Raw genomic sequence first — 25152 nt, 5'->3', positions numbered from 1 at the left:
TGGCTCAAGTAGTAGAGTGCTAGCCTTGAGAAAGCCCAAGGACAGTGCTCAGGCCCTCAGTTCAAGCCCCAGGACTGGCAAAAAAATATATACAATGTACGTACACACACACACGTACACACACACACACACACAGAGCCTGCTGTAATCACCTCCCTAGTTTACTTTCTAAGAGAAATACCAACATAAATACAGAAACTAACATTTTTACAAATAATCAAAAACCAAGACAAAAATATGCAGTTGCAAAATGGCCATTTATTGCCTACAGGGGAAGGAAGGGGAGGGGAGAAGGGAGAAGTACACAGGTGCAAGGAAACAAGCATATATATTTAGCCCTATACATCATGTGTGAGCAGTACCCAATCTCCAAAATGGATAAAAGTATTTTGTCATCTGACATAGTAATTAAGGTTCTTAAGCACCTCCCTTCTGAGCTGCCATGAGGTTTAAAAGGCAGGGCTGCTTTGTATAGTCAATGTTCACATTAATGAAAAAATACTACCACCCAACTGTACTTTTGCACGCACACGTTGTACAGTGTCTATAGTGAAAAACAGCTGAGCAGTTTGGTCAAGCTTCAGACATCAACTGTTTAATAAATAGAAAAATAAAGCAGCTGGTGGTTTTATCAGAGAATGTGATCAGTAAGAGTAGAACCACTTTCTCCAGGGATGACAGAGTGTTGTGTGTTTAAACATCACAGAATCAGTCTATTAAACATTAAACACTAGCAAGCTACAGTTACATGGCACTTCATTATATCTTCTAATATAAAATTAAAAGGAAAATTAAAACTGGTTGGAATATATTAACAAGTTGATTTAATGCTTGGCTTTTTCTTGGGACAATAATCAAAAGTAAATACAAAACTGAAAACAGTAAAATTTGCTTTGGAATAGTAGTCAGAAATTACCAAGTATTCGGGGAGAAATTACCAAACCTCTTGCTCAGTTTTAAAATCATGTGCTTTGCTTTTGGATCATTATAATTAGTTGTAAAAACACTTCATAGACCTCAGAATCACTCAAATGTGTACAAAATAATTTTTCAGCTTAATGCCAAGTGATGAAAGAAAAGTTGAGTTCTTTCCTACAAATTGCACACTGAGTGAAAGAGTAGACAGTCCATAGACAACTAGTTGGCACTTAGCAGAAATCACAATTGAAAACAAGTCATGATGAATTTGTCCAAACATCATGGCCCTTTTGAAGAGGTACATAGACATTCTAAGAAAGAAAGCATTATGCCACCCAACTTCAGAAAACCGAGCTGAAATGCCTCTTAACACTCCAAGTATGCCCACTGAATCCTCTATACTTCGGCTCCTAGAACTATTTGTGTTTAGAAAACTGTGAATGCCCACAGTGCACTTCTCAGTGCTGCTGGTGTTTAAGAAATTTGCCACAACACTGAACAAATCCAGATCCACAGTGCAGTAACACAGCCATCCAAGCCCCTCCTCCCCCAAACACTGGCAAAGCACCCCTCAGGAATTTCACAGGTAAGGGAATATATTTTTAGCACATTAAGCACAGAGAAAGAGCAGTACAGTTTCTGGACAAATATAAACTCAGAGACTGCATCAATTACTCTATCAAGATTGAAATATGTAGCAGTATACTAAAATCTGTTCAGTGGAAAGCAAAGCCATTGTTTAATACATTAATGCTGAGCCCATTTTGTGGGTTAAGATAACTACAAGCAAATTAAACGTGGTACATTTTTTTTAATGAAAGCAAAATAAAAACCTGAAAGCTAAAATACATCAGTAATCTGAAGAAAAAAATGACAAAGAACTGTTCTTGTTACCATGATTCCCATGCTTTACAGTTAAAAGTGACAGACATACAAGTAAACACATTGTATAGATTTGGGGAGATTGTAAGAACTAGAAGTGAGTGCCAAATTATGCTTTTTGAAGGATACTGAAAGCTGAATGTACCATGCTATTGTGCCCAAAGTCATGACCCTGGTATTTGAATACCCTTGTGTGTTATTTCTGATGCACACTCAGTATGCATGCTACTCAACTTGTAGGATGTTTCATAAAAAGTTTTAACATTTAATAGACATATCCTTGATTCGTATGTTTTCTAAGTATTCCCTTCAATGGAGAGTACTCCCAGGCTTGCTGAATAAATACCTCACCATGCTTGTTTTCCCTTTAAGAGTAACAAGTCTAACCGAATTTATGCCAAAGGAAATTACTGATTGGGTTAACTTGGCTTGCTTTGCTTGGTATCTTCCTATTTCTTACAGGATTTTTTTATAGAGAAATTTACATAAAGGTTTGAATAAAATGAAAAATGCATGTTCTCCTTTTACCATCCTAAAGGAAGGGGAGGTTATTCCTCCAATGTCTATCTGTGGGTTTTTCTTGTTTAGAACATCTGTGGTGTATGTATGAGGATGTGGTTTTTCTTTTTAACCCTTCAACTTTTACGTGGTACTTACAAAAGATGCTTTTGCTTCCTGCTTCTAACTATGTTACAGCTTTAAGAAGCCATGTTAAAGATGTACTAGTTTACTTTAGGTTTCAATCTGAAGATCCTGATGCTTTCACGAATAAATATAACCCATAGCCATCATAAGCATCAAGTCTCTTTCTGTAAATTCAAAGCTTTAGTTGAAATTGCTGACTTAGAAAAATAATTCTAACTTCTCTAGTTCATTTGCTTAACACTAATTCAGAGTTCTACAAAGATAATACAATTCAAAAAGAATGGGAGTAAACAATCTTCAATATGTTAAAAAGGTGATTTGTGGGGAGAGAGGGATAGGAAAAAAAACTTACAAATGTGAGAACTCACATTTCTGTCAAAACATAAATGTTACTTTGAAATCGTGCCTTAAAGCCTTTGCTTGCTATTAAAACTGATCATGGTTTGTCACTGAACTACTAATCAGTCATCAGTTTGTAAAGCTATTACAAGACCTCATAAATTCATTGAATATAAAAGATTAGAATCAAATAAATACTGGGACACAGGTCCAATTTTTAACACTAGAAAATCTAGCCTTGTATTATGGATTAAAACCCAAATGCTTCTGATCCCTTCAAAGAATATATTCAACCTATTTTTCCTTGTGCTTTCTCTACTCTTTGCTTTGATATCAAAATTATAGATGACATTGTATTTTTTAAATTTGTGAAAATGCAATACAGACTTAATTTCACCTATCGAATCTAAGTTTGAGACAATTTTTCAATGGAACACAGTATGTTGACCCATGTTCCAGTTTTTAACATGTCACAACCTCAGTTCTGACAATCCGAGTCTTGGATACCTTTCAACTTATTCTCTTGCTTCTCTGTAATATATAACTTTATTTAAAGGGATTGGGGGGGCAAATGAAATGGAATTTTGTATTTCTGCAAACTACAACACTAAAACAGTGGCTAGGGCTTTTAAAAATACATTCACACAGGAAGCTCATTAGTAAAATTAAATATCTGCCTATGATTATCAGAAAAATTAAAGAAAAATAAAAAGCTTGGAAAAGGCAAATGGGAAGGGAAAAAAGCTGGTCTCAGAACCCATTATGCCATACCTGACTTTAACATATGGTATTCAAACAAACGTTCACACGCTTTACATGAAAGAAATGAAACAAAAATATTCAGCTATGTTGTACAAAAGTTTTTTACATAAAACACCATAAATCTCGAACAGATTTACTATATCTGAATTCTAAAAAGTTGCCTATAGAATGGTGCTGGGATTCTGTTCTCTGCTTGCTTTTAGGCAGTGCTGTTGCTTAAAAGTTGACACCAGGCACAATATTTTAAAACAAAGTCAACAAGCAAGGAGCAGTAAGTGGATGTGAGCCTTTTCCAGATGTCAGTCCTGAGGATGCTGCAATGTCCCCTGTAAAACATGTAAAGCTATGAGGACGATACGGATGCCTGAGAGTGGGTGACATGACATGCACTTGTATGACTGCTAGAATGGCAAACAGTGTGGTTATCCTTCCTCAAACAACACTGTTTTTCATCAATTTAAAGAACACTCCAGTTCTTAGATAAATATCAGAAGTCATTAATAGTTAAAAAAAATTACAACCTAAAAATGCCCAAATTTTCTTTTATGCAGCAGCCCCACAGCATAAAGCTTATTAACTTATTCTGAGAATATATCTGAGCATAAATATTTTACTTTCATTAAACACTTATCAAATGTCATTCACCTCTTCCTTTTGGCTTCTCTCTGCCAAAGTTTCAAATGGCATGACAATGCTGAGGAGAGCAGCATTTCTGATCATCTGAATTGGCAGCTCAAAACAGATACCACTCCTTTTACAAAGGGTACAAAGGTGTGTAAAACTTGGGCAGTGGCCTAAGGGAAACTGTGCACATGAATTCGGGATACTATACCCCAAGTGTGTGCGCCACCTAAAACAACACAATTGCTTTAACAGAACTATTACCAACATTTACTAAAGCCACATTAAAAATACACAGGATAATTAATGAATGGTTTGAAAGAGTGCATTTGGAAGCAGAGAGAACCCAATTACACACCTTCCTGCAACAGAGTGCCTCAATCATACACAAAATAAACTTAAGCTGTTTACAATGTTTCCCAATTTTTTTATTTTTCTCTCTACATTTAACTATTAAAAAGGTATTTTATTAATAAATGGGCTCCTCTGTGGTTCATATACAATCATAAGTGAACTTTAAGTTCCATTTTATACAAACATCTCAAAAAATATTGGGAGTGAAGTATGGTAGGAAATATTGCTCACATTGCTAATTAACATGCGTATATGAAAGGAGGAATATGTTTTGTTAGTGCATATACCTCCAGAGCAGAAAACCCACCGAAACCAGAAATCTAAAATAAAAGATACAGTAGCTGATTACAAAGAAAGGTAATGTCCACAAAATTAAGTTTTTCATGCTATTCTACTTTCCAGTACTATGCTTCAGGTAATCAATTTGCATGGCTAGATGTTGGATGCTTGAGGTATATAAGAAGGGATACCTGTATGTTGAGGAAAATCTGTCATCTTAAGGGTTATATGTTCTGATATGTCAACATTTTTAAAAGAATGTCTTATTAACATCAAACTTCACTGAACCATAAAATGCCATTTCGAATTATAGATGACAAACAATGCCTCTATTACTAGGCACTTTTAATAGGGAGTTTAGGCTTTACAGAACCCTTCTGATGCAATCCTGTATGATAAGACATCATCCCACAACCCTCATCCCACTAAAATAACCCTTTAGGGAAACATTTTATATAGCCTGATTAGTTTACTATGGAAGAAATTAGTATAAAACGACCAAATGAAATGTGTCACTTAAGACTAATAAAACAGCCTAAGATGTCAGGTTTGAAAGGAGACAAATTACTTAGATATTTAATTAAATTTGACTTGTACTTTATATATTAGTGAGACACAAATATAGGCTATTTTCTTTTAAAATTTCATTCACATAATGGAAAATTTCTTGTTTATTAAAAATATCACATTTTGAAACTAGAAACAGTAAAGTGCATGAAAAGTTTAAAATATAAATTTCAGAAAACTCTCATATAGCAGCAAAAAAGCAGAATAAAGAAAAACTTAAAAACACAGACACAACCTTTTCCTGTTACTGTGCCATAATTAGCATCATGTAGCCAACCAACTCCCCCCCCTCCCACAAAATGGTATTACACTCACTGCCTCTCGAGTCACAGATTTTCAAATGGCTCCTCCTGAGCAAAAAAAAAAAAAAAAAAAAAAAAAGGAAAAGCTTTTCCAACATATTTGAAAGGCATCAACAGTTGGGAATAAAACCAGTAGCTTCTCAATTCAACCCTGACAGATAATGGAAAAAAAGATTAAAAGCATACGATGGCCATTTGGCAGCTAGAGTCAGGAAAAATGATCCAAGGTTTTGAACTACTACACCAAAACTGTCCTCCCCCTCATCCTTTCCGTTGTTGCCTCAAATAACCAACAGCCACTAAAACCTTAGTTTAGGAAATATCTTAAATACTTATATGGCTTTCTTTCTGAAAATTTCATCAGGACCTTTACATTCAACTGTTTTTCAAACTTCTGACCATCATGGTAAAAATGATATACATCATATCTCTTTTTCCAGTAAAACCAAACAGAAAAGGGTGGACAGGAATAAGGAGAAATATTGGACACTAATTTTGTGGGCATCTTAAACATACAAATTCCACTTCCAAGCTATAGGGCAGTATATGCCTGTTATTTCCCTATATAATGGAGAGCTGGACTTAGATTTCTAAAAGGAATATAAGGGGACAAAAAAAGTGATTCCTCAAACAAAACCTGTATTTTGCCAATGAACTATCATGTGCTGTAAAATGATTTAATTTTGAAAGCATATTATGCAATCATCTTTAATTGTCAAATTGTCCTATTATGGCTAGTGGCTATATATTTTATGTACAGATCAAGCAAATTTAAGTGCTCTATTAATGTGCAAATAACTCGGGTGCCAAAAGTTAGTTGTTTATAAAGGAAAACAAATTCTGGAAGGTTTTCCCTGCAAGGCATGCCATCATCATTCAATTTAAAATCTTGTATGTATAGTTTTTAAAAATTGCTTTTTACAAAAAAAAAGTAAGCTTACTTGAAACCATTCAGAAGAATGTATTTGTCTTAGAGAAACAAATACATTTCTGCTGAGCCTCAAATTACTGACTTACCAATTATAAATATTGGCTCTTAATATATAATATGAAGAAAGTTCAATTTAAAAACACGTTAAATTAAAATTTTGGGTAGATAGTAATACTTTGGTTCCAGCCCTAGTGCCAAATGATTATCAATATGCACAAAAATGTACAAGTCTTACAGCAACACAGAATGAAAGGAACCTGAAGAAGCAGCTTTAAGATGGCCATACTTCACTCCTACATACTTTGATTTACAACTGTACAGGTCCATAGCAACAGATCCCCGCCTTTGCAGGGCAGTGCTCCACTACCTCCGATTAGGCAAGTGAACACCATTGACAAGAGGCAGGAGGGCAGGGTGGAGTTCAAGTTGTGTTAACAGTGAGAAGTGGTCTGAAGGGATGTGAGGGTGTGGACACCCAGTGATGTTGTTCTCAACCAGCCACTGAGGATCTAAAGGCCCCAGGACACCAAGCACGTTCATATGAGTCTTGGAATAGAAAATGTAGTCAATCACGCCCTGGAAAGAGAATAAGGGAGAGAAAAAATACATATGCTTACAAAAAGAGTAACTTCATAGAAAGAATAATTAACCCAATAACAAAGTAACTTGCACTTCTGATACCTATTCAGTTAAAAATCTTCCATGTGAATTCAGATTGACATCTTTCAATTAAAGGTGCCTCAATATCCCATTGAATCATTGTCTTAAATTTGTGCATTGTGTCTAGCATCTTTGGAGCTATACTGTCCGTATAATTTTTAGACCTAACTAAATCAAACTACAGTGTCAGTTACATTATGCAGAAAATAATGACAAGTGGGAAAATATTTGCGCACTGAGACATGCAAACATCTGAACAAAGCCATTATAAAACATGCTTTCAGATTTTTAATCCTGTTTCTTCCACTTTCTGAGATTTATTATATATACTACCACATATTCTTAACTGTTGTAACCTGTTCTTCAGTTTAAAATTCTCATTTTCACAAATCCTGGATTTCCTTCCTCATAATGGCACTCAAAACAAAAATCATTTCTCAGTGGGTCATTTAAACAAATCAGTTATTTCTTAGAGCTAACCAGTTTGCATGATCATTAACTTTCAAAACCAGGTGCTAGTTTGTCCTAGATTCTATATGCAAGATAGAACTACAGACAATATTTTTCTATTTAAAACGAAGTTAGAAACATTTCTACATCTGAAAGGATCTTTTTTCTTTAAAAGTGCAACGAAGTCTTGCTATAGTACAGCCTGGCCTTGAATTTGTAATCCTTCTGCCTTCTAAGCATGTTAGTTTCTAGCTCTGTTCCATCGTGTCTGGCTGGAATACCTATTTACATTTATTTACTAATAGTGAACTCAACCAGTATTGTTTAAGTGGTATCAGAATGAAATGGGCTACTAAGAAAAAATTGAGACGCGCTGGGAGCTTGAATTCAGGGACTAGAGTTCTTGCATACTCAGCTTGTTCTCTATCATTTAAGCCACTCCAGCCCTACTTTTTGCTACTTTGGAGAACACATCTCAGTCTTTTTTGCCTGGACAGGCTTTGAACTGCAACCCTCTGGATCTCAGGATTCTGAGTAGCGAGAATGATAGGTGTGAGCCCCTGTAGTGCTTTCGTGTTGATACATGATTTCTAAAACTTCACATTTATCAATTTTCATCTGATCAAAGTGAGGAGAGCACAATTAAATCTAGGGGAGGACTTTCATTGTTAATATAAAGTCCAAATTATATAATTAAAAGGTATCACTCAGCCAGGAGTTTGGCCTAATGGTAGAGTGCTTGCCTAGTATGCATGAAGGCCTGAGTTTGATTCCTCAAAATCACATACATAGAAAGAAGCTGGGAGTGGTGCTGAGGCTCAAGTGGTAGAGCGCTAGCGCTAGCCTTGAGAAAGCCCAAGGACAGTGCTCAGGCCCTGAGCTCAAGGTCCAGGACGCGCCCCCCCCCCCCCCCCACACACACACACAAAAAAAGTTAACAAAGTCAGGTTTAATGGTGCAAGTCTATAATCCCAACTACATGTAAGACAAAGTAGGATCCTGAGTTTGAGGCCAGCTTGGACACTAAGACCCTCTTAACATACATGCCTGTAATCTCTGCTGTTTAAGAGGTGGGAATGGCAGTATTTCAAGATCAAGGCAAAAAGGTAGTGAGAACTTAAGATCAATAATGGTTCATGCCTGAAACCCCAGTTACATGGGAAACTGAGGCAGGAGGACAATGGCCCATGATAGGGTCTTATGTTTGTTACCCACGACCAATGTGAAAAAACAAAATGACTAGGAGCATAGCCCAGGTGGTAGCACTTAGTAAGTACACACCCAGACCTGAACCCCAGTACAAAGAGAAAAGAGGGAAAGAGGAAGGAGGAAGAATAAATGAAGAAATATACAAAAAACATTAATTAGGTAAAGGCCCTAATGGTAGATACTTGTCTACCATGTGTGAGGCCCCCAGCTCAATCTTTATTACTGTCCCTCCCAATGGCAAATAAAATATTGACTAAAACCTCCCATTTTACTTTGAATGCCATCATGTGTATCAGCTTCAGGTAAGAGAATTCTTTACAAATGTAACTAAATATTATACACCCAGAATGATGTATTTAACTGAAGACATCACTGGTTAACTATTTTCTCGGTTTAAAATATCCAGAATAAAAACTATCAAAACTCTTGCCAAAATCATATCTGATTGTACTCAACTACTTGTACATATGTGTCATGTATGTGGGGAAGATCCCTAACTAGTCATTCACTAAGCATGGATGGGTTATTCTTAACCATTTTCTATTCAAACTATTTTTTTGGATAAAAAGTATGTACTAGCATGCCATTATGTGTAAGTGACTAGAACAAAATGAACTATCACTAGATAGAAATTTTGCTAGTAATTCTTCTAAGCAAATTTGTTTCTACTTCCATATTACATGTGTTAATACTCTTCAGCAACTTTTATATCCCTCTCCTTTCTCTTATGTTCCTTAGAGGAACATTTAAAACAGCAAGGGTTATTGAAGATGCAAAAATCCAACATTCTAATTTATTTGGTATTCACTCATTTACAGGCTTCATATATCAAGTAACTTTCTATTGTTACCCAGAAAGTGACAGAGCTACACATACAGAACAATCAGAAAACAGGCAGTACAATTGTAGTTAGTAGGAGTTATTGAAAGCCACTATAATCTTTTTTTATAGCTGGTCCCATCTTTCTAACGAATAGATGGTCCTGTGCAATGCCCAATACTTCAGATTTTTTTGGGGGGGGAAGCCCTTTCCTTTCTAAAGCTGAAGTATTTTTAGTATAATTGTGTGGGTTGGGTTCAAGACAGACTTTCCAGGTGCCAGTGGCTAATCCCTACAATCCTCACTAGTCAGGAAGCTGATATCCAGAAAACAGAGGTTCAAAGCCAGCCCAGGAAGAAAAGTCTGAGACTCCATCTCCAAAATAACCAAACAAAAAGCTGGTTGGAAGCCAGGCAAGGTGGCTCACACCTGTTATCCTAGCTACTCAGGAGGCTAGCATCTGAGGATCACAGTTCAAAGCCAGCCTGGGCACTAAAGAACACAAGATTCTTACCTCCTACAATTAAACACCAGAAAACCGGAAGTAGTGCTGTGGCTCAAGGGGTAGGGTAGTTGCCTTGACCTGAAGAGCTCAGGGACAGTGCCTAGGCCCACAGCTTGAGCCCGACAGAGGAAAAAAAAAAAAAAAGGCTGATTGGAAACTTGGTTCATGTTGTAGAATGCCAAGCAAGTGCAAGGCCTTGAGTTGAAACTGACAACAGCCACAAAAAAAAAAAAAAACTTATAGGGGCCAGGAGTGTGGTCTAGTGGTAGAATACTGGCCTAGCAAGCACAAAGCCCTGGGTTTGATTCCTCAGTACCACATACTCAGAAAAAGCCAGAGGTGCTGTGGCTCAAGTGGAAGAGCACTAGCCTTGAGCAACAAGTGTCCAAACACAGTGCCCAAGCCCAGAGCCAAGGACTGACCAAAGAAAACAAAACACAAAAAAACGGAAAACAAAACAAAAAAAAAATACGTATAGCCCCAGCCCTAAAAGAAACAAAATTTTAGAAGTGAAATGCCAATAGAAAGCACTAAGAAAAAATTTAATACTATATGAAATCAAAGTAATGTTCTATTTGGTATTTGTTTACTTGGGTCCTTGCTGGACAGTAAAAATGTTTTGGATGGGGGATGGGGGAGGGAAATGGGGATCATGTCATGAGAAAGGGTATCCATGTTTGTAAAGTATCCATGTTTGTAAAGTAATACACCTTCTATCTGGTGAATATAATGTAACCCTTCTATTAATTACAATACAAAATTATAAAAGAATGTTTTGGATAGGTTAGGACAAAGTATATCCAGTACTTCACACGTAATAAGCTTTTTAAAAGTACTGTTATCAATATTCTGTGAAACTTTAACAAATGATGGTTCAACAACTCTAACAGTTACTAATGATACTTGTAATAACTACTGGTGTATACTTAGACATTTTGATAATCTAAAACTTCTGAAAGATTACATCATTAATAGGTTGACAGTTTATTTCAGATACAAGCATATGACAATTTTTTTTTTTTTTGCCAGTCCTTGGACTTTCTCTAGGATAGAGCTCTACCACTTGAGCCTCAGATCCTCAGCACCATTTCCAGCTTTTTTATATGTATGTGGTACCAAGGAATTGAAACTGAGTCTTTGTGCATGCTAGGCAAGCACTCTACCACTAGGCCAAACTCCCAGCCCTTGTATCTGAAATAATTTCTGTATTATCCACAATAATTTCTGTATTACTCACTTTGAAATCAAAGGTGTAATTGGTGTAAGGCATCAAGTTATTTTCATAGGCGCTCTTAAGTTGGAAGCCATGTGTGATTCTCCCTTCTGAGCTTCCATTCTTTCCATTGCAGCTGAAGTTCATAAGACACTCGTTGTACCTTAGTTCCTTGAAATCTTTATGGTTGTCAGCTACTCCTCCATTGCTTAAATATTCTACAACACCTAGCAGAAAAGAAAGGAATACTACCATTTAACAGTCTCCACACAAGACTAAGTAGCTATTATCTACTGCCATAGAATCAGGAAGTTCAGAGTCGACTGAACCTGGAACTGTCTTCTTTTTTTTAATGTATTAGCAATATTATAAAACAAGACAAATTGAAAGGCATTTTGCTTACTGCAGAATCAAGTATCAAGATTACCAAGAATATCATCAATGGAATATCATCAACAGTCCTCTAGGACCTGCATGGCATTCATAAAAAGGATTTGACCTTAAGTGTTCCTGGAATAGTATTCTAAACCACAGTATTTGCAGTATTTTCATTTTACAAGTCAATTAACAATTATGAGAGTATATAATATATACAATACAAATCATTTGAAAAGAAAGATTTTGGATTTTCCAAATTTCCATTGTATTAGAAAACATTACCATAAACCTTATTACTAAGATTAACACTAATACTAGAGTCCTATTTGTAGTTAGAAATGATAAGGCAATGAATAAGTAATGAACACAGAACAAATACTGTGAATATTTCAAACAATTGAGTTACTTTACTATAAACTAGGCATTAGTCTAAGCACTTCAGACTTAAACCTCACAAAGAATTCAGTGACATTGTGGTAAAGGCTGGGTTCAATCTCCAGCACAATAATTATGCCAAGTTCAGAATGTTTTGAACACAGCAAAGAGTAATATTTTACTGTTTTTAACATTTGAAATTTTTTACCTAAATGGAGCACTGTGTTTTATAATGATCTAAAATAAAAGTTTGAACATAATGGTTGTGGAAGTTAAGAACTTAATATAAAATCCTAGAAGAATGTTGACTATTCTGCATCTAGTATGGACATCCCAACACCATTTCATAACTTTGAGCAAATTTTCACTGAAGCATTTAACTACCTACAATGAATACTTTGAATACTTTCTGGTTGCTCCTTCTCTGTACCTCAGGAGACTGACCTTTATTACCATTAACTGCAACCCCTTTTGCCACCCTCCATATTCTATGTGGCTTTGGTCCAATGGGAAGCACTGCCAGTGATTAGAGAACAGAAACAGAAGGGGTGCATTTTCTCCTCCGTTCCCTTTTTGTTAGTTTGGCAGGCACCAATTTTATTACTGAAATCAGTTACCAACCCTCGCCTATAACTACTTTTCCCAAATACTGATGACAGGTCCTACTTTCCTTTGAGGAGTAAGTAGTAAAAGCCCAATACCCCCCAGTATTCAGTACTGCAGTATCCAGTTTCGGTTCCTTCTGGAAATAAGTTTCTTTGTTAAGTTTTTAGCTGTTAGCCATTGTCCCATCCCAGGAATTCTCTTTATATGTTCCCCCTGGTTTAGAAGCAAAATTCTCTATTAGTTAGGAAATTACTGGCCTTTTCAATTAAGACTGAAAACAAAACAAAATTAAGGACATGCTGTTATAAATACCTGAATCTGGCAATGAGTTAAGATCTGCACATAGCACCAGCGGGATGGAGTTAGGATCTGCAGTTGGGCTGCCAGGCCTACTTGAGGCTTTTTCCAGAATGTTTTTAACCTCTGAGACAAACATCATGGTTTGGATAAGTTTCACATCCGAATACTCTGGGTCCCAGTGCATGTGGGCATTTGCCACTATAAGCAGCTGTTTATCTGCAGCATGAATAGGCTTCATACCTGTATTGAAACATTAAAATATAAAAGACAGAAGAAACTGATGCTTTATGTTTCAAGAAAAGTCGTATCTTCAAAATCTTCTCGAAAAGATCCCTGACCATTCATTTGCTCTTCTCTAGGAACTTTTATCTTCCTTTTTATCTCAAACTAGTCTTAAAAGCCAAAGGATTGGGATTCTGGTAATGCTAGTATGGAAACTACTTTTCTATTTTCAGGAGGATAAATGGTACCCTAGGGCTAAACCTGAGATTTCTCTAGAGCCTGTGGCTTAGATTTTTAGAGGATTCTTTAACAAATAAAATTATGATTAGGACTGCAAGTGACCCACCGACTAAAACATTTACTATAGAGCCATTTATAGAAAAACTTTGCTGACCACTGCTCTACAAGTCCAAGTTAGAAATAATGTCATGATCAATGTTTTATTAAAATACATTCAATCTGCTGAGCTCCTAGTTTAACAAAACACTGGTAATATTTCAACACTGGTTATGCCTCTGCCATTTAAAGAATATAAAAGGACAGGTTTTCAGTTGTCTTATTTTTTTTGGCCAGTCCTGGGGCTTGACCTTAGAGCCTGAGCGCTGTCCTTAGGCTTTCTCAAAGCTAGAGTCTACCATTTTAGCCACAGCACCATTCCCGGCTTTTTCTATATATGGGGTACTGAGGAATCGAACCCAGGTCTTCATGCGTACTAGGCAAGCACTCTACTACTAGGCTAAACTCCCAGCCCTTCAGCTGTCTAAATCTTAATTAAAATCTTGATGAAGCTAAAACCTGGCTTAACTAAATCTTAATGTTTAATTTAGCAGAAGTTGTAAATCCCAAATTATCCCCATTTAGTAGAGTTATTAAATTCTGTCTCAAATATTCAAAGCTCAACCCTTTGCTTTATTTAAAACATAATATTCATTAGGTTTAGTGAAACCATTTGAAGAAAACTGTCTGCACATAATCTGCATATTAGGATTTATAGTATAGAGAAATGAATAGGGATTATTCCTAGAAAGTGTGGCTGAGATGAGTTTATTGGTTTTGTTTTTTGCCCATTCCAGGGCTTGAACTCTGGGTCTAGTTGTTGTCCTTGAGCATCTTTTGCCAAGGCCCTCATGCTCCCACTTGAGCCATAACACCACTTCTGGCTTTTTGAGTTGTTTATTGGAGGTAAGAGTCTCAATCCAGTTTCCTGCCCAGGTTGGCTTTGAACCACAAACTTCAGATCTCAGCCTCTTGAGTAGTTTAGGTTTAGAAGCATAAACCACCATGGTCCAGCTGAGACTCTCACTATTTAAGCTAATACTTTTAGACTGTTGAGGTATCAGTGAAAATTTAAATTTTTCTATTAAAATGTCTATAGAAGTGACTCAAATATTTCTACTAAAATATACTCTAAAGGGAAACATTTTCCCTCTAATTTTACCAAACTATCATCAACTTTAATGTGGCAAACAAGTAACTGAAGTCATCTTTAAAGTGATTCCTGTCACTTTACAAGTATCTGATCACAAAGATAAAATTTACAACCCAAACCTCTAAGTTATCTTCTTTTCCTATAAGTTTTAGTGTCATTTCTGAGAGTTCAAAATATTCACTGTATTAAATTCTAAAAATGTATCCCTATCAAGGTAGCACTTGCTATAACACCAAATAAATACTGCAGTAAGAATAGGACTGGCTACACATAAAAATGAAAGTGAAAGTCAAGTGCTAATAATTCACACCTATAGTCCTATTAAGGGGCTGAGACCCAAGGGTCTCTGTTCAAAGCCAGCCCTGGCAGGAAAGTTCATGAAACTAATCACCAAAAATCTGTGAGTGCAGCTGTGGCTCAGGAGGTAGACGGTTAGCGCCTTCGGCACAAAGGCTCAGGAACAGCACCCAGACCCTGAGCTCAAACTCCAGAACCAGCACAAAAAATAAACACCAAGCCAGGTGTGGTGGTTCATGCCATTAATCCTAACTACTCAGGAGGCTGAGATCTGAGGATTAAAGTTCAAAGTCAGCTGGAACACAAAAGAGTGAGCCTCTTATCTCCAAATTAACCTCAAGAAAATGGGAAGTGGAGCTTGGCTCAAGGGTAAGGCGGTAGCCTTGAGCTGAAAGGACAATGCCCAGGCCCAGGGGTAGGGTGGTAGCCTTAAGCTGAAGAGCTCAGGGACAGTACCCAGGCTGAGTTTTTTTTTTTTAAAAAAAGAAGAAGAAGAAGAAAAATTCTCTTGGGTAACATTATTTCCTGAACTTGGAAATATCAAAGACTGTCTTTAGTGATAGAGAAGCTAAATAGGAAGAGAGAAATCAATTTTCCAGGGAACAGTATTTTCTTCTGCAAAATATACAAGTGGGGGGAAAACACCCCAAGTCAACCTTACCATTTTACTCTTGCTTAAAATATACGCTTAAAATATACTATTAAACTATGAAAAGTGCAAAAGCACAGGTAGTAGAAAGGGTAAGAAATGGTCTGGATAATGCAAACTATAAAATAAATTTTAGTTCTGAAGGAAGCTATAAATAGTCAAACACTGAAGAAAAGTAGATACAAGATCCTATGATTGCCCTGACAGTGACTGGAATATAATAAAGAAAAAAAGGTAAATATTTAACCTGAAAACAATTTACATTTAAATATCTAATAATATGGAATAAAAGAGGGCCAAGTCATTACAATTTCTAAATTCTGCTTAAACCTTTCTTATTTCAAAAAGCCTTTCTAAGTTATGGCATGTTAAAAAGACTTCCTGTAATGCACCTTCTATCTGGTGAATATAATGTAACCCTTCTATTAATTACAATAAAAAAAAGTTTAAAAAAAAAGACTTCCTGGAAATTAGTAACTGAAGAAAGACTAATAGAGACCAGAGAATATCTTAAGAAATTTCAAGAAGTACATGATGCCATTTAGGGAGAAGAGGTAATACTGGGTTTCAACATGAGGCTTTGCACTTGCCAGAAAGGCACTCTACCACTTGAGCCACATCCCAAGTTCAGTTTTTAGTAATTTTTTAAATAAAGACTCATGTTTCTGCCCAGGCTGGACTGGACCATCATCATTCTATTTACACTTCCCACTTAGATGGGATCATAGATACAAGTCACTACTCCCAGCTGGTTGGGTTAGCTGGGGGTCTTGCATTATTCCCCTGCTAGCTATGATCCATGATCCTGTAAACCTCTGCCTCTTAAGACAGACAGGCATATCTGGCCCTTTAGGATTCATATAATTGGTACTATTTTCCTGTTCATCTCTAACAGCCCCCATAAGAAAAACAACTGCAGTAATGTAATAGCAAGGTTTTCCCAGTCTTCTGTGATAAGAAAACTGAACATGATGTTTAGTGAAAGTATCCACTCACCTGCTCCGAATAATTCTTTGTGGACCTCTAACACCACAGCGACACCAATGTTATCTTTTGTCATCACTCGGTTCAACATAGCTTCAGATCCATCTGAATTAGCCATTGCCACTTGGTTAAATTCCACTGTATGCTTCTGCACCAACGTAAATCTGAAAGAAATACATTATTATGACTTACATATTTGGACTGTAATGTCACCAACATTAAAACTGAAAGGAATATGAGATAAAAACTCAGATTGATCTCACAGTCTCATCAACTTTCCTGCCAGGGATGGCTTTAAACTATAATCCTCTCAACCTGTAGAGTAACTAGGATTATAGACATGAGCAACAGGTCTCTCAAGTCTTATCAAATCAAACAGGGAAAAACCAAAACAAAACTTTTTTCTCATGACAATTAGGTAAGAGTAGAGTTAACACTTCCTGAAGTTTAAGAATTTTTCACTGTGTTTTGCTGGTTCTAGGGCTTGAACTCAGGGCTTGGGCAGTTGTCCTTGAGCTTCTTTTGCTCAAAGCTAATGCTCTACAACTTCAGCCACAACACCACTTCCAGATTTTCTGGGCATTTACTGGAGATTAGAGTTTCACACACTTTCACACCCAGGCTGCCTTCAAACTGTGACCCTCAGATCTCAGTCTCAGATGGGATTATAGGCATAAACCACTGGCACTCAGCAGTTACTCTGGCTTTTACAAATATGATTTCCAGCATGTATGTTGGTAACTATAATCTTATATAACCCAGCTTCTGTATTTAAACATTTATAATTAGTTCACCTTGTTAGACTATGTATTCTATAATGCTACCTTTAACCGTATTTACAATCAGAGCTTCAAAACTTAAGGACAGTGTTGATTCCCTCAGTAAGTTACCAAAGAATTTTTAAGTGTTTTCAAATTTGTGAGAAAGGAATAAAAGGTTTTTCACACTCTGGAAAGAAAATGGCTAGTATTTGGGGTATGGTTGTGAACATCTGTAAGCATAGTACTCAGTTCAAAAGCCAATTTAATCTACACCATTTTGTCTCAAGACAAAGAAAAGGAAAAAAGCTAAAATAGAAAGGTTATTAAATAAAATTGTATTTTTCAAAGTTACAGTGTTTCAAAGAATTTACTGTATAAACAAATGTCAAACTCAAGTCCTTTTTCCAGACAAAGTAACATTGTAAGTAGTACAAAGAAAACTGGAAGTTCAGTCCTGTGGCTTGAACTCAGGACCTGGGCACTGTCCGTGGACACATGTTGTTCAAGGCTAGCAATCTGGGCCACTTCTGGCCTTTTCTGTGTATGTGGCATCAAGGAAGTGAACCCAAGGCTTTCGTGCATGCTAGGCAAGCACTCCACTACTAGCCTATACTCCCAGCCTAATTATGAAATTTTTGGTTGTCATAATTTGGAGAACTATTACTGGCATCTACTGAGTAGAGACCACAGATTAATAGACATCCTACAAGGCAGAAGAGAACCCTTATCCCAAACAAGGAATTTTCTACTCTAAAATAGCAGTAAGGTGCTGTTGAAATACCTAGTTCTTTCTAGTTCTGTTTCTGTACTTTATCATCCTAAAGAGTAAGGTATATCCAGGCCTCTCTGTGCCTGAAGAACATGAAAATGCTATCTTTATTTCTGTTGTATTTGCCTGGATTACCAAGAGTAGTTTTCAAATTGAGCTTCCATTAGATTGCCTGCAGGGTTAGTAAAGATGCAAGTTGTTAGCAGAGGTACCCAGAGTCTTTAATTATTGAGCATGGGGCAGAACCCAAAACTTGGCCTATTTAGAATGTTCTCTAATGGTAATGATGATGACAGTGACAGTGATGGAGGAATGGTTCCAAGAACTCACTTTGTGAAGAAACTAGAGAAAACAAGAAAAAAAAAAAAAAGAAAGATAACTGGAAGTTCATACAAAATGCCCAAGTGTTTCATTTATTAAGGTGGTTAAGAGCTTGGACTATGTGTTTAGATTTCTGTGTAACTTTGGAGAAGATATGGAACCTGTCTGTGCCTTGGCTTTCATTATTTATGAAAAAGAATGAGGAAAGCCAGGCACAGTGGTCCACACCTATAATCCTTGCTACTCAGGAGGCTGAGATCTGAAGATTAAGATTCAAAGCCAGCCTGAGCACAAAAGAACCTCAGACTCTTATTTCCAATTCACCTCTAGGAAATGGCAAGTGGGGCTGTGGTTCAAGGGCAGGGCTGTATTTTGAGCTGAAGAGCTCAGGGACAGCACTCAAGCTGTGTTCAAGCCCCATGACCCAAAAAACTCCCCCCAAAAAACAAACAAAAAAACCCCTAAGAATTCATCTATGTGCATATGGTCATACAGGATGAGACCAAATGAATTCTAGGTTATAGGAACAAGAAGTTTATATTTGTGATTACTGTTCTTAATGTATTAAGTGAAGTTAATGTGAAGTTATTTCTTTTCTCTTTTTTCCACTTATGGTTAATTTCATGTGGTTACTGTACCTGACTTTGTTACCTGGTATATACTTATTTGAAATAGGGAAGGGTGACAATAAGATATCTGGGAGAGGGACGACGTGGGAGGGGAAGGGAGACAAGAACATGAGAGTGTAACTGTAACCCCTCTATACATTATTCCAACAACAAAATAATTCAGGTAAGTAATTAGAAAAGGCCCAATGTATATTAACACATCAGAAATAATTCTTGGTCTCCAATTTGTTTAAAAAAAGAAAAAGGAAGAAGGAGAATAGGAAGGAGGGCACAATATATTCTGACCTCAAATACTTTAGGGCTCTAACACAAAATATTGAGATTATCTCTAGTAAAATCAAAGAAAAGGCACATTAGAAGTGGGCCAAACACTGTTCAAATTCACTCTGTTTACTTAAAATAGTGCACCAAACATGGGTGGCCCACACCTGCAGTCCCAGCAACTTGGAAGGCTGAGACTGTTAGTTGGGACTGTGCTTCAAGACTAGCCTGGGCAAAACAGTTAAGACTCCTCAATGAGCAGCTGGATATGGTAGTTCAAGCCTGTTATCCAATTCCCTGAGAGCCTAACACAAGTGCTCAAGATGGAAGTGATATTCTAACTAAAATTAACAAGCAAACATCAGGATTGGAGGCACAGTAAAGTGCCTCAGTCACTCAGCTCAAAACCTCAAGCCACACCCACACCCACACCCCCCCCCCCACACACACACGACACTCCATTTTACAGTACCAATTTTCTAACAAAATATTGTTTCAGAAAAATATTCAGTTTCTTTCACCATCATAGGGATTAAGAAATATTGTAAAACAGCCTTAGAGCTCTTATCTTACTCTGTAAGTAATTCTCTATGTGCTATATCAAGTACAAAATACTAATCATGGACTTCCACTTTCCATCAGACACTATTTTCAACTTTTCCATCTCAAGTCTTTGAACTCCTTACTTTCTGTCTGCATAAGTAGGTATTTACACTTATTCTATGTGCCTATCCTTTCCTGATGGGCTTGAAATTTCAGGGACATTGGAGATATGCCTTATCGACAATCCTGTCTTGCTCAAGATTGTCACAGAACAGGTGTTTAGTGAGAAATGATTAAAAATGATAATTGGAAAAGCATAAAAATGTTGATGAAAGGATTTTCAAGAGATAACTAAAAAAGAGGAAGGGAAAAAATTCTCATGTTGAATATACAGCCTAAGAAACCATGAACAATTTTTTCTCTAGCTATTTACTTTTTAACAGTCCTGGGGCTTTAACTCGGGCCTAAGCACTATCCTTGTGCTTTTTCCTCAAAGCTACAGCTCTACCACTGGAGCCACAACACTACTTCTGACTTTTCTATGTATGTAGTACCAAGGAATCAAACCCAGGTATCCGTGCATGCTAGGCGATCAGTCACTCTACCACAAGGCCAAACCCCTGACCCCTCTCTTTTATTATGTGCAATAATTAAAAGAAATGTTTACATAATTTGCTTGGTTTCCTTAAACTCACTTTTCTGTTTTGAAGAATATTGCACAACCGTCCACATGCTTTCTCTCTTGCTCAGACATGATTTTGGCACGTGACTTTGGAGAAAAAAATCCATCATATCCACGCTCCTTCAAAGCTGGCAGAAAGAGTGTGAAGTATTGCTCTGTTTCCACTTCCTAAGATTAAAAACAAAAAGTTATCTACTTGAAGAAGGTGGCACTGATTGACAGATAAAACATCCAACATTTAAGTATGGTATGATTAAGTTCAATGAGACATAAAAACATTCAGCATTTATAAAACATTCAGCATTTATAAGTATGGTATGATTAAGTTCAAACAATATTTCATCTTTACTAGTTGTCATCTGCAATCAACATTGGGAGCATATTAAATGCAGCATTTTAAACAAAGAATCAGAAAGGTGACATGATTTTCTCATGCTCGTGTAACTAGTTAACAGGAGTAGAATCAAATCCCAGATCTCTTGACTCCCAAAGTTCATTCCAATGTATTTTACTTCCTCAGGACTACAATCATTAAATAAAGTAAGTAGAGTATATGATAGGTTAGGTGGCAAGGAACTGTCCATTTTTACATATAAAAGGAAAATGCTTCAACTGCTTATTCGTCTGCACTGTGCTAAAAGTAACAATACAGGATTTTTATGTACCTGAAAACAAATCACAACCACTGGTTAATAATTTTTTTATACTTTGATCCATACACCATTCTAACCTTTCAAATTAAACAATGAAATATGGAAATAATGATTTATATGGAGATTATAATCATTTTTAACAGCAAGAAAAACCTTAATCTAATCAGAATCATATATTCCTATCATAACTAGTTTTGAACAAGTCTAGAAACATGAAAATTATATTAAGAGCAAGTGTCCCTAATGTTGAAAATACACTTGTAAGTAAGTTGTAGGAGACTAAAAAGATGTGCGAAATTCTAGGCATTAGTGACTTATGCTTCTAATCAGGAAGCTGAGGTGCAGAGGATCATAATTCCAAGATAGTCAGGCAGAAAAGTCTAAGACTGCAAAATAACCAGCAGAAGAATTGGGTGATGGTGACTCAAATGACAGAATGCTATCCAAGAAGGCAAAGTTGTCCAGCAAGTGCAAGGGGCTGAATTCAAACCTTATTGCCCCCTCCCCCTAAGGAGGAGGGAAGGAAGGAGTATGTTCAAGAAAACTTTCCTGAAGTTTCAGCACAGCATCTTCAAGATCCAAGAATAATTTCCCTCTAAGAATAATGTCCCTCTATCCTATTTAAGTCTTTTCAGAATTTCAAACTTTTCTAGACTACTTTGTAATACATTGTAATTTATAATTTTTTTAAATTATAAGTGTACTTATACAGGTGAGGTTGTTATCATAAACACTAAGCCAAAAAGTAGACATTTGCACAGTCTAACCTTATTTACTTCCTTCTCTTCCCTTTATACTGAATCAGCCTCAGTGTTTACAAATGTAATTCATGATTATTACTTTTTGCTATGTCATGGGCAACAAAAAACTAGTGTGAGCACAATATCTCACACTATAATCCTATGTGGGGGGGGGAGGAAAAGATTATGAGGACTGCAGTTTGAGGTTAGCAAGATCCCCTATCTCAACAAATACAGGGTGGTACATTCATGTCACTTCAACTATGCATGAGGTGTAGCTTGAAGGATCTTAGTTTGAGGTTAGCCCAGAGAAAAAGTACAAAATCTTACCTTAAAAATAAGAGGGGAATAAGGGGGGAAAACAAGTTGAGGGGCGGGGGTGAAGAGAGGGAAATGGAGACCGAAACATGAGAAAGGCTATCAGTGTTTGTGAAGTAATGCACCTATTAATTGCAAGAAAAAAATATATGAAAAAAATAAGAGGGGCATAAGATTTGCCTGACAAGTGCTAACTAAGTATTGAGTTCAAACCCCAGTACAGTGGGTATGTATATTTGTATAGCATGTGTCATACGTATACATGAGTTTTCTTATGCTGAAAAGAAAATGTGCAATATACCAAGTTTTTAAAGCACACTTTCAGGGAATGATTAAATTTGAGTGGATATGACAAATATTTGACATTTTATGTTAATGAGCTTGATTTGATCATTCCACAGGTATTAAATACCGCCATGTAGTACTTTAAAATACGTAAGTATTGTTTGTCAAGTAAAAGTTTCAAAACCATCTTTAAGTACTTACTAGGCTTTGAAGGTTGCAAAGAAACTTAAAAAAAATTACAAGTGTTTCTGGATAATCACTAGCTAAATGTTGAAAAGTCGCAAGATGTATTTCATAGAAACAAATACTTCAGTTAAATTCATTTTAAGAAAACACAAATTCATTGAACAGAAAACTCTTAAGGTCTCTCTCTCCAAGCTATGTAACTTCCACTACTGGTTCCTTCCTCAGTGGTTCACCCCCTGGAAGGCCTTAAAGCTCTTAGGGGTCTTTAAAGAAAACAAAGGGATTTTCAATTATTTTCATTATTTCAAAAAGTCCAATAGACTATGCTTTTCCAAAATAAATCTGCATGAACTAGAATTAACTACAGAAAATTAAAGAGTATAAGATTCATAAATTTATAAAAGCAGAAAGGATTTATAGGGTAAAATTTTAACTATTTCTCTCCAAGGAACTGTGGACATACACTTTTTTTCCCCTGAGGCTCCACTCTAAGTTATATTGATTCCCAAGACACTGGTAATTTTCTGCAGTTTTCTCTTCCAACAATATCACTGTTGAATCCATAACCTGAATTATGGACATGTATAAAGTACAACATTGTAACTTTAGAAAACAGGAAATAAATTTAAGCGCTTCAAGAGCAAAATATTTACACTGAAAATCTCCTACATGCTTATTAAAACATTTTGTTCTTATTTGGGAGAAATGTTTCACATTGCTTTTTATTGTATAGAAGGGTTACAGTTATATTTGCCGGATAGTAGGTGCATTACTTCTCACACACTGGTACCCCTTCTCAAGTTTTTGTCCCCATTTAAAACTTGTTTTTGAGAGCGAATTATTAGAGTTTTCTTTGAACACAGGATCTCACCCAAAGGGAAGATCTTTAAAGTTCACCTTTAAGTTAAAGACAATTTAATTTCTATGTTTTGCTTATAATAAATGCTTTAATTATGTGTACAAGGTGGACAAAGGGGTAAAAACTAGTTTTCCAGGTTATTGATCTCTTGCACACACATAGAACTGTGTGATGTCTTATTTTAGCTTTTTTTTTTTTTTTTTTTTGCCAGTCCTGGGCTTGGACTCAGTGCCTGCTCACTGTCCCTGGATTTTCTCAAGGCTAGGGCTCTACCACTTGAGCCACAGCACCACTTCTGGCTTTTTTGCTACATATGTGGTACCGAGGAATCGAACCTGGGTCTTCGTGCATGCTAGACAAGCACTCTACCATTAGGCCAAACTCCCAGCCCCATTATTTTAGCTTTTTTCATATATTTTTATTGTAATTAATAGAAGGGTTACATTATATTCACCAGATAGAAGGTGCATTACTTCACATACATTGATACCCTTTCTCATGCCTTGGTCCCCATTTCCCTCCCCCCACCCCCGAAAGACAATTTAATTTCTATAGTGTTACCTGAAGACTAATGATATCTGCATCGCAGTTAACAATTTCTTCCATAATTCCCTTTTTCCTGTATTCCCAGTTTAATGCCCAGGATGGGCAATAGCCATATAGCTGCCGGGTAGCGTATTTATCACATAAAACATTGTAACACATAACCGTGAATGATGCTAAGACGTGGGAGAAAAAAAAAACAGGGGAGAAAATTAGGCAACTTTTTCAAAATTAATCTTGTGTATATCTGCATAGCCACACATGTTAACCCCAAATATCCCCATAAAATGCCAGGAGGAGAAATCAGACTTACTCTTTTTAAGTTTTGCTTTAAACAAGATCTTTCTTACAATTTTCCTAGGTTCACTTTTAATATAACGATAATTTCTATAGTGTTACCTCACAACAACTGGAATCCATCATACCGATGTTTAAAATTCTAGAATCAGATTTTGAGAGTTTCCTAAACATTTTAATAAAAATTCTAATTTTAATTCATGATATTAACTGTTGACATGTGATTTTCTGAGACAAAGCTTCTTATGCAAAAGGGACAAAATTTAGTTTCCTTCTAATTAAAGAGCTCTAATTTCATTATGAATTATCAAAATATCCGTACTTAGTACTTCTTAGAAGTAAAGTCTTTCTGCCCCTTCTGTCAACCACTCTTGAGCCAGAAGAATATGGATAGGACTAAAAAAGTTTAATTTTAAGAGATGCTTTTCCCCCAAATGTTCATTTCTGAAATTCAATTCTCCTTTGAGAAGTCTCTGAGCTATGACAGGACTAAACACTATGAAACTACAGCATCATGAATCATCACAAACTTAGAAATGCAAATTATCGAGCCCTGTACTGAGCAGGAACTGTAGTTTAACAAAATCCTCCAAAGATTCACATACATGT

The 25152-nt window shown here is 36.3% G+C and overlaps 1 protein-coding gene across 3 annotated transcripts in view; it reads right to left on the bottom strand.

The window, feature by feature from the left end:
* Positions 1–238: 238 nt before the first annotated feature.
* Cnot6l (CCR4-NOT transcription complex subunit 6 like) overlaps positions 239–25152 on the bottom strand; it is a 78167-nt gene continuing 53253 nt past the window's right edge. For all 3 annotated transcript variants that reach the window (XM_090343375.1, XM_090343372.1, XM_090343374.1), the window contains exons 7-12: positions 24265–24422; positions 20676–20830; positions 16709–16860; positions 13128–13355; positions 11481–11683; positions 239–7176 (exon numbers count right to left, since the gene is read on the bottom strand). In XM_090343375.1, coding sequence (XP_090199501.1) covers positions 6964–7176; positions 11481–11683; positions 13128–13355; positions 16709–16860; positions 20676–20830; positions 24265–24422 — 1109 coding nt within the window. In that variant the 3' untranslated portion in view covers positions 239–6963. The remainder of the gene's footprint in view (positions 7177–11480; positions 11684–13127; positions 13356–16708; positions 16861–20675; positions 20831–24264; positions 24423–25152) is intronic.

Source organism: Megascapheus bottae, chromosome 13 (genome assembly GCF_031878675.1).
Source record: "Megascapheus bottae isolate mThoBot1 chromosome 13, mThoBot2.hap1, whole genome shotgun sequence".
Lineage (NCBI taxonomy): Eukaryota > Metazoa > Chordata > Mammalia > Rodentia > Geomyidae > Megascapheus > Megascapheus bottae.
The sequence above is the reverse complement of the archived record's forward strand: the minus strand, read 5'-3'. Positions and strand labels throughout refer to the sequence as shown.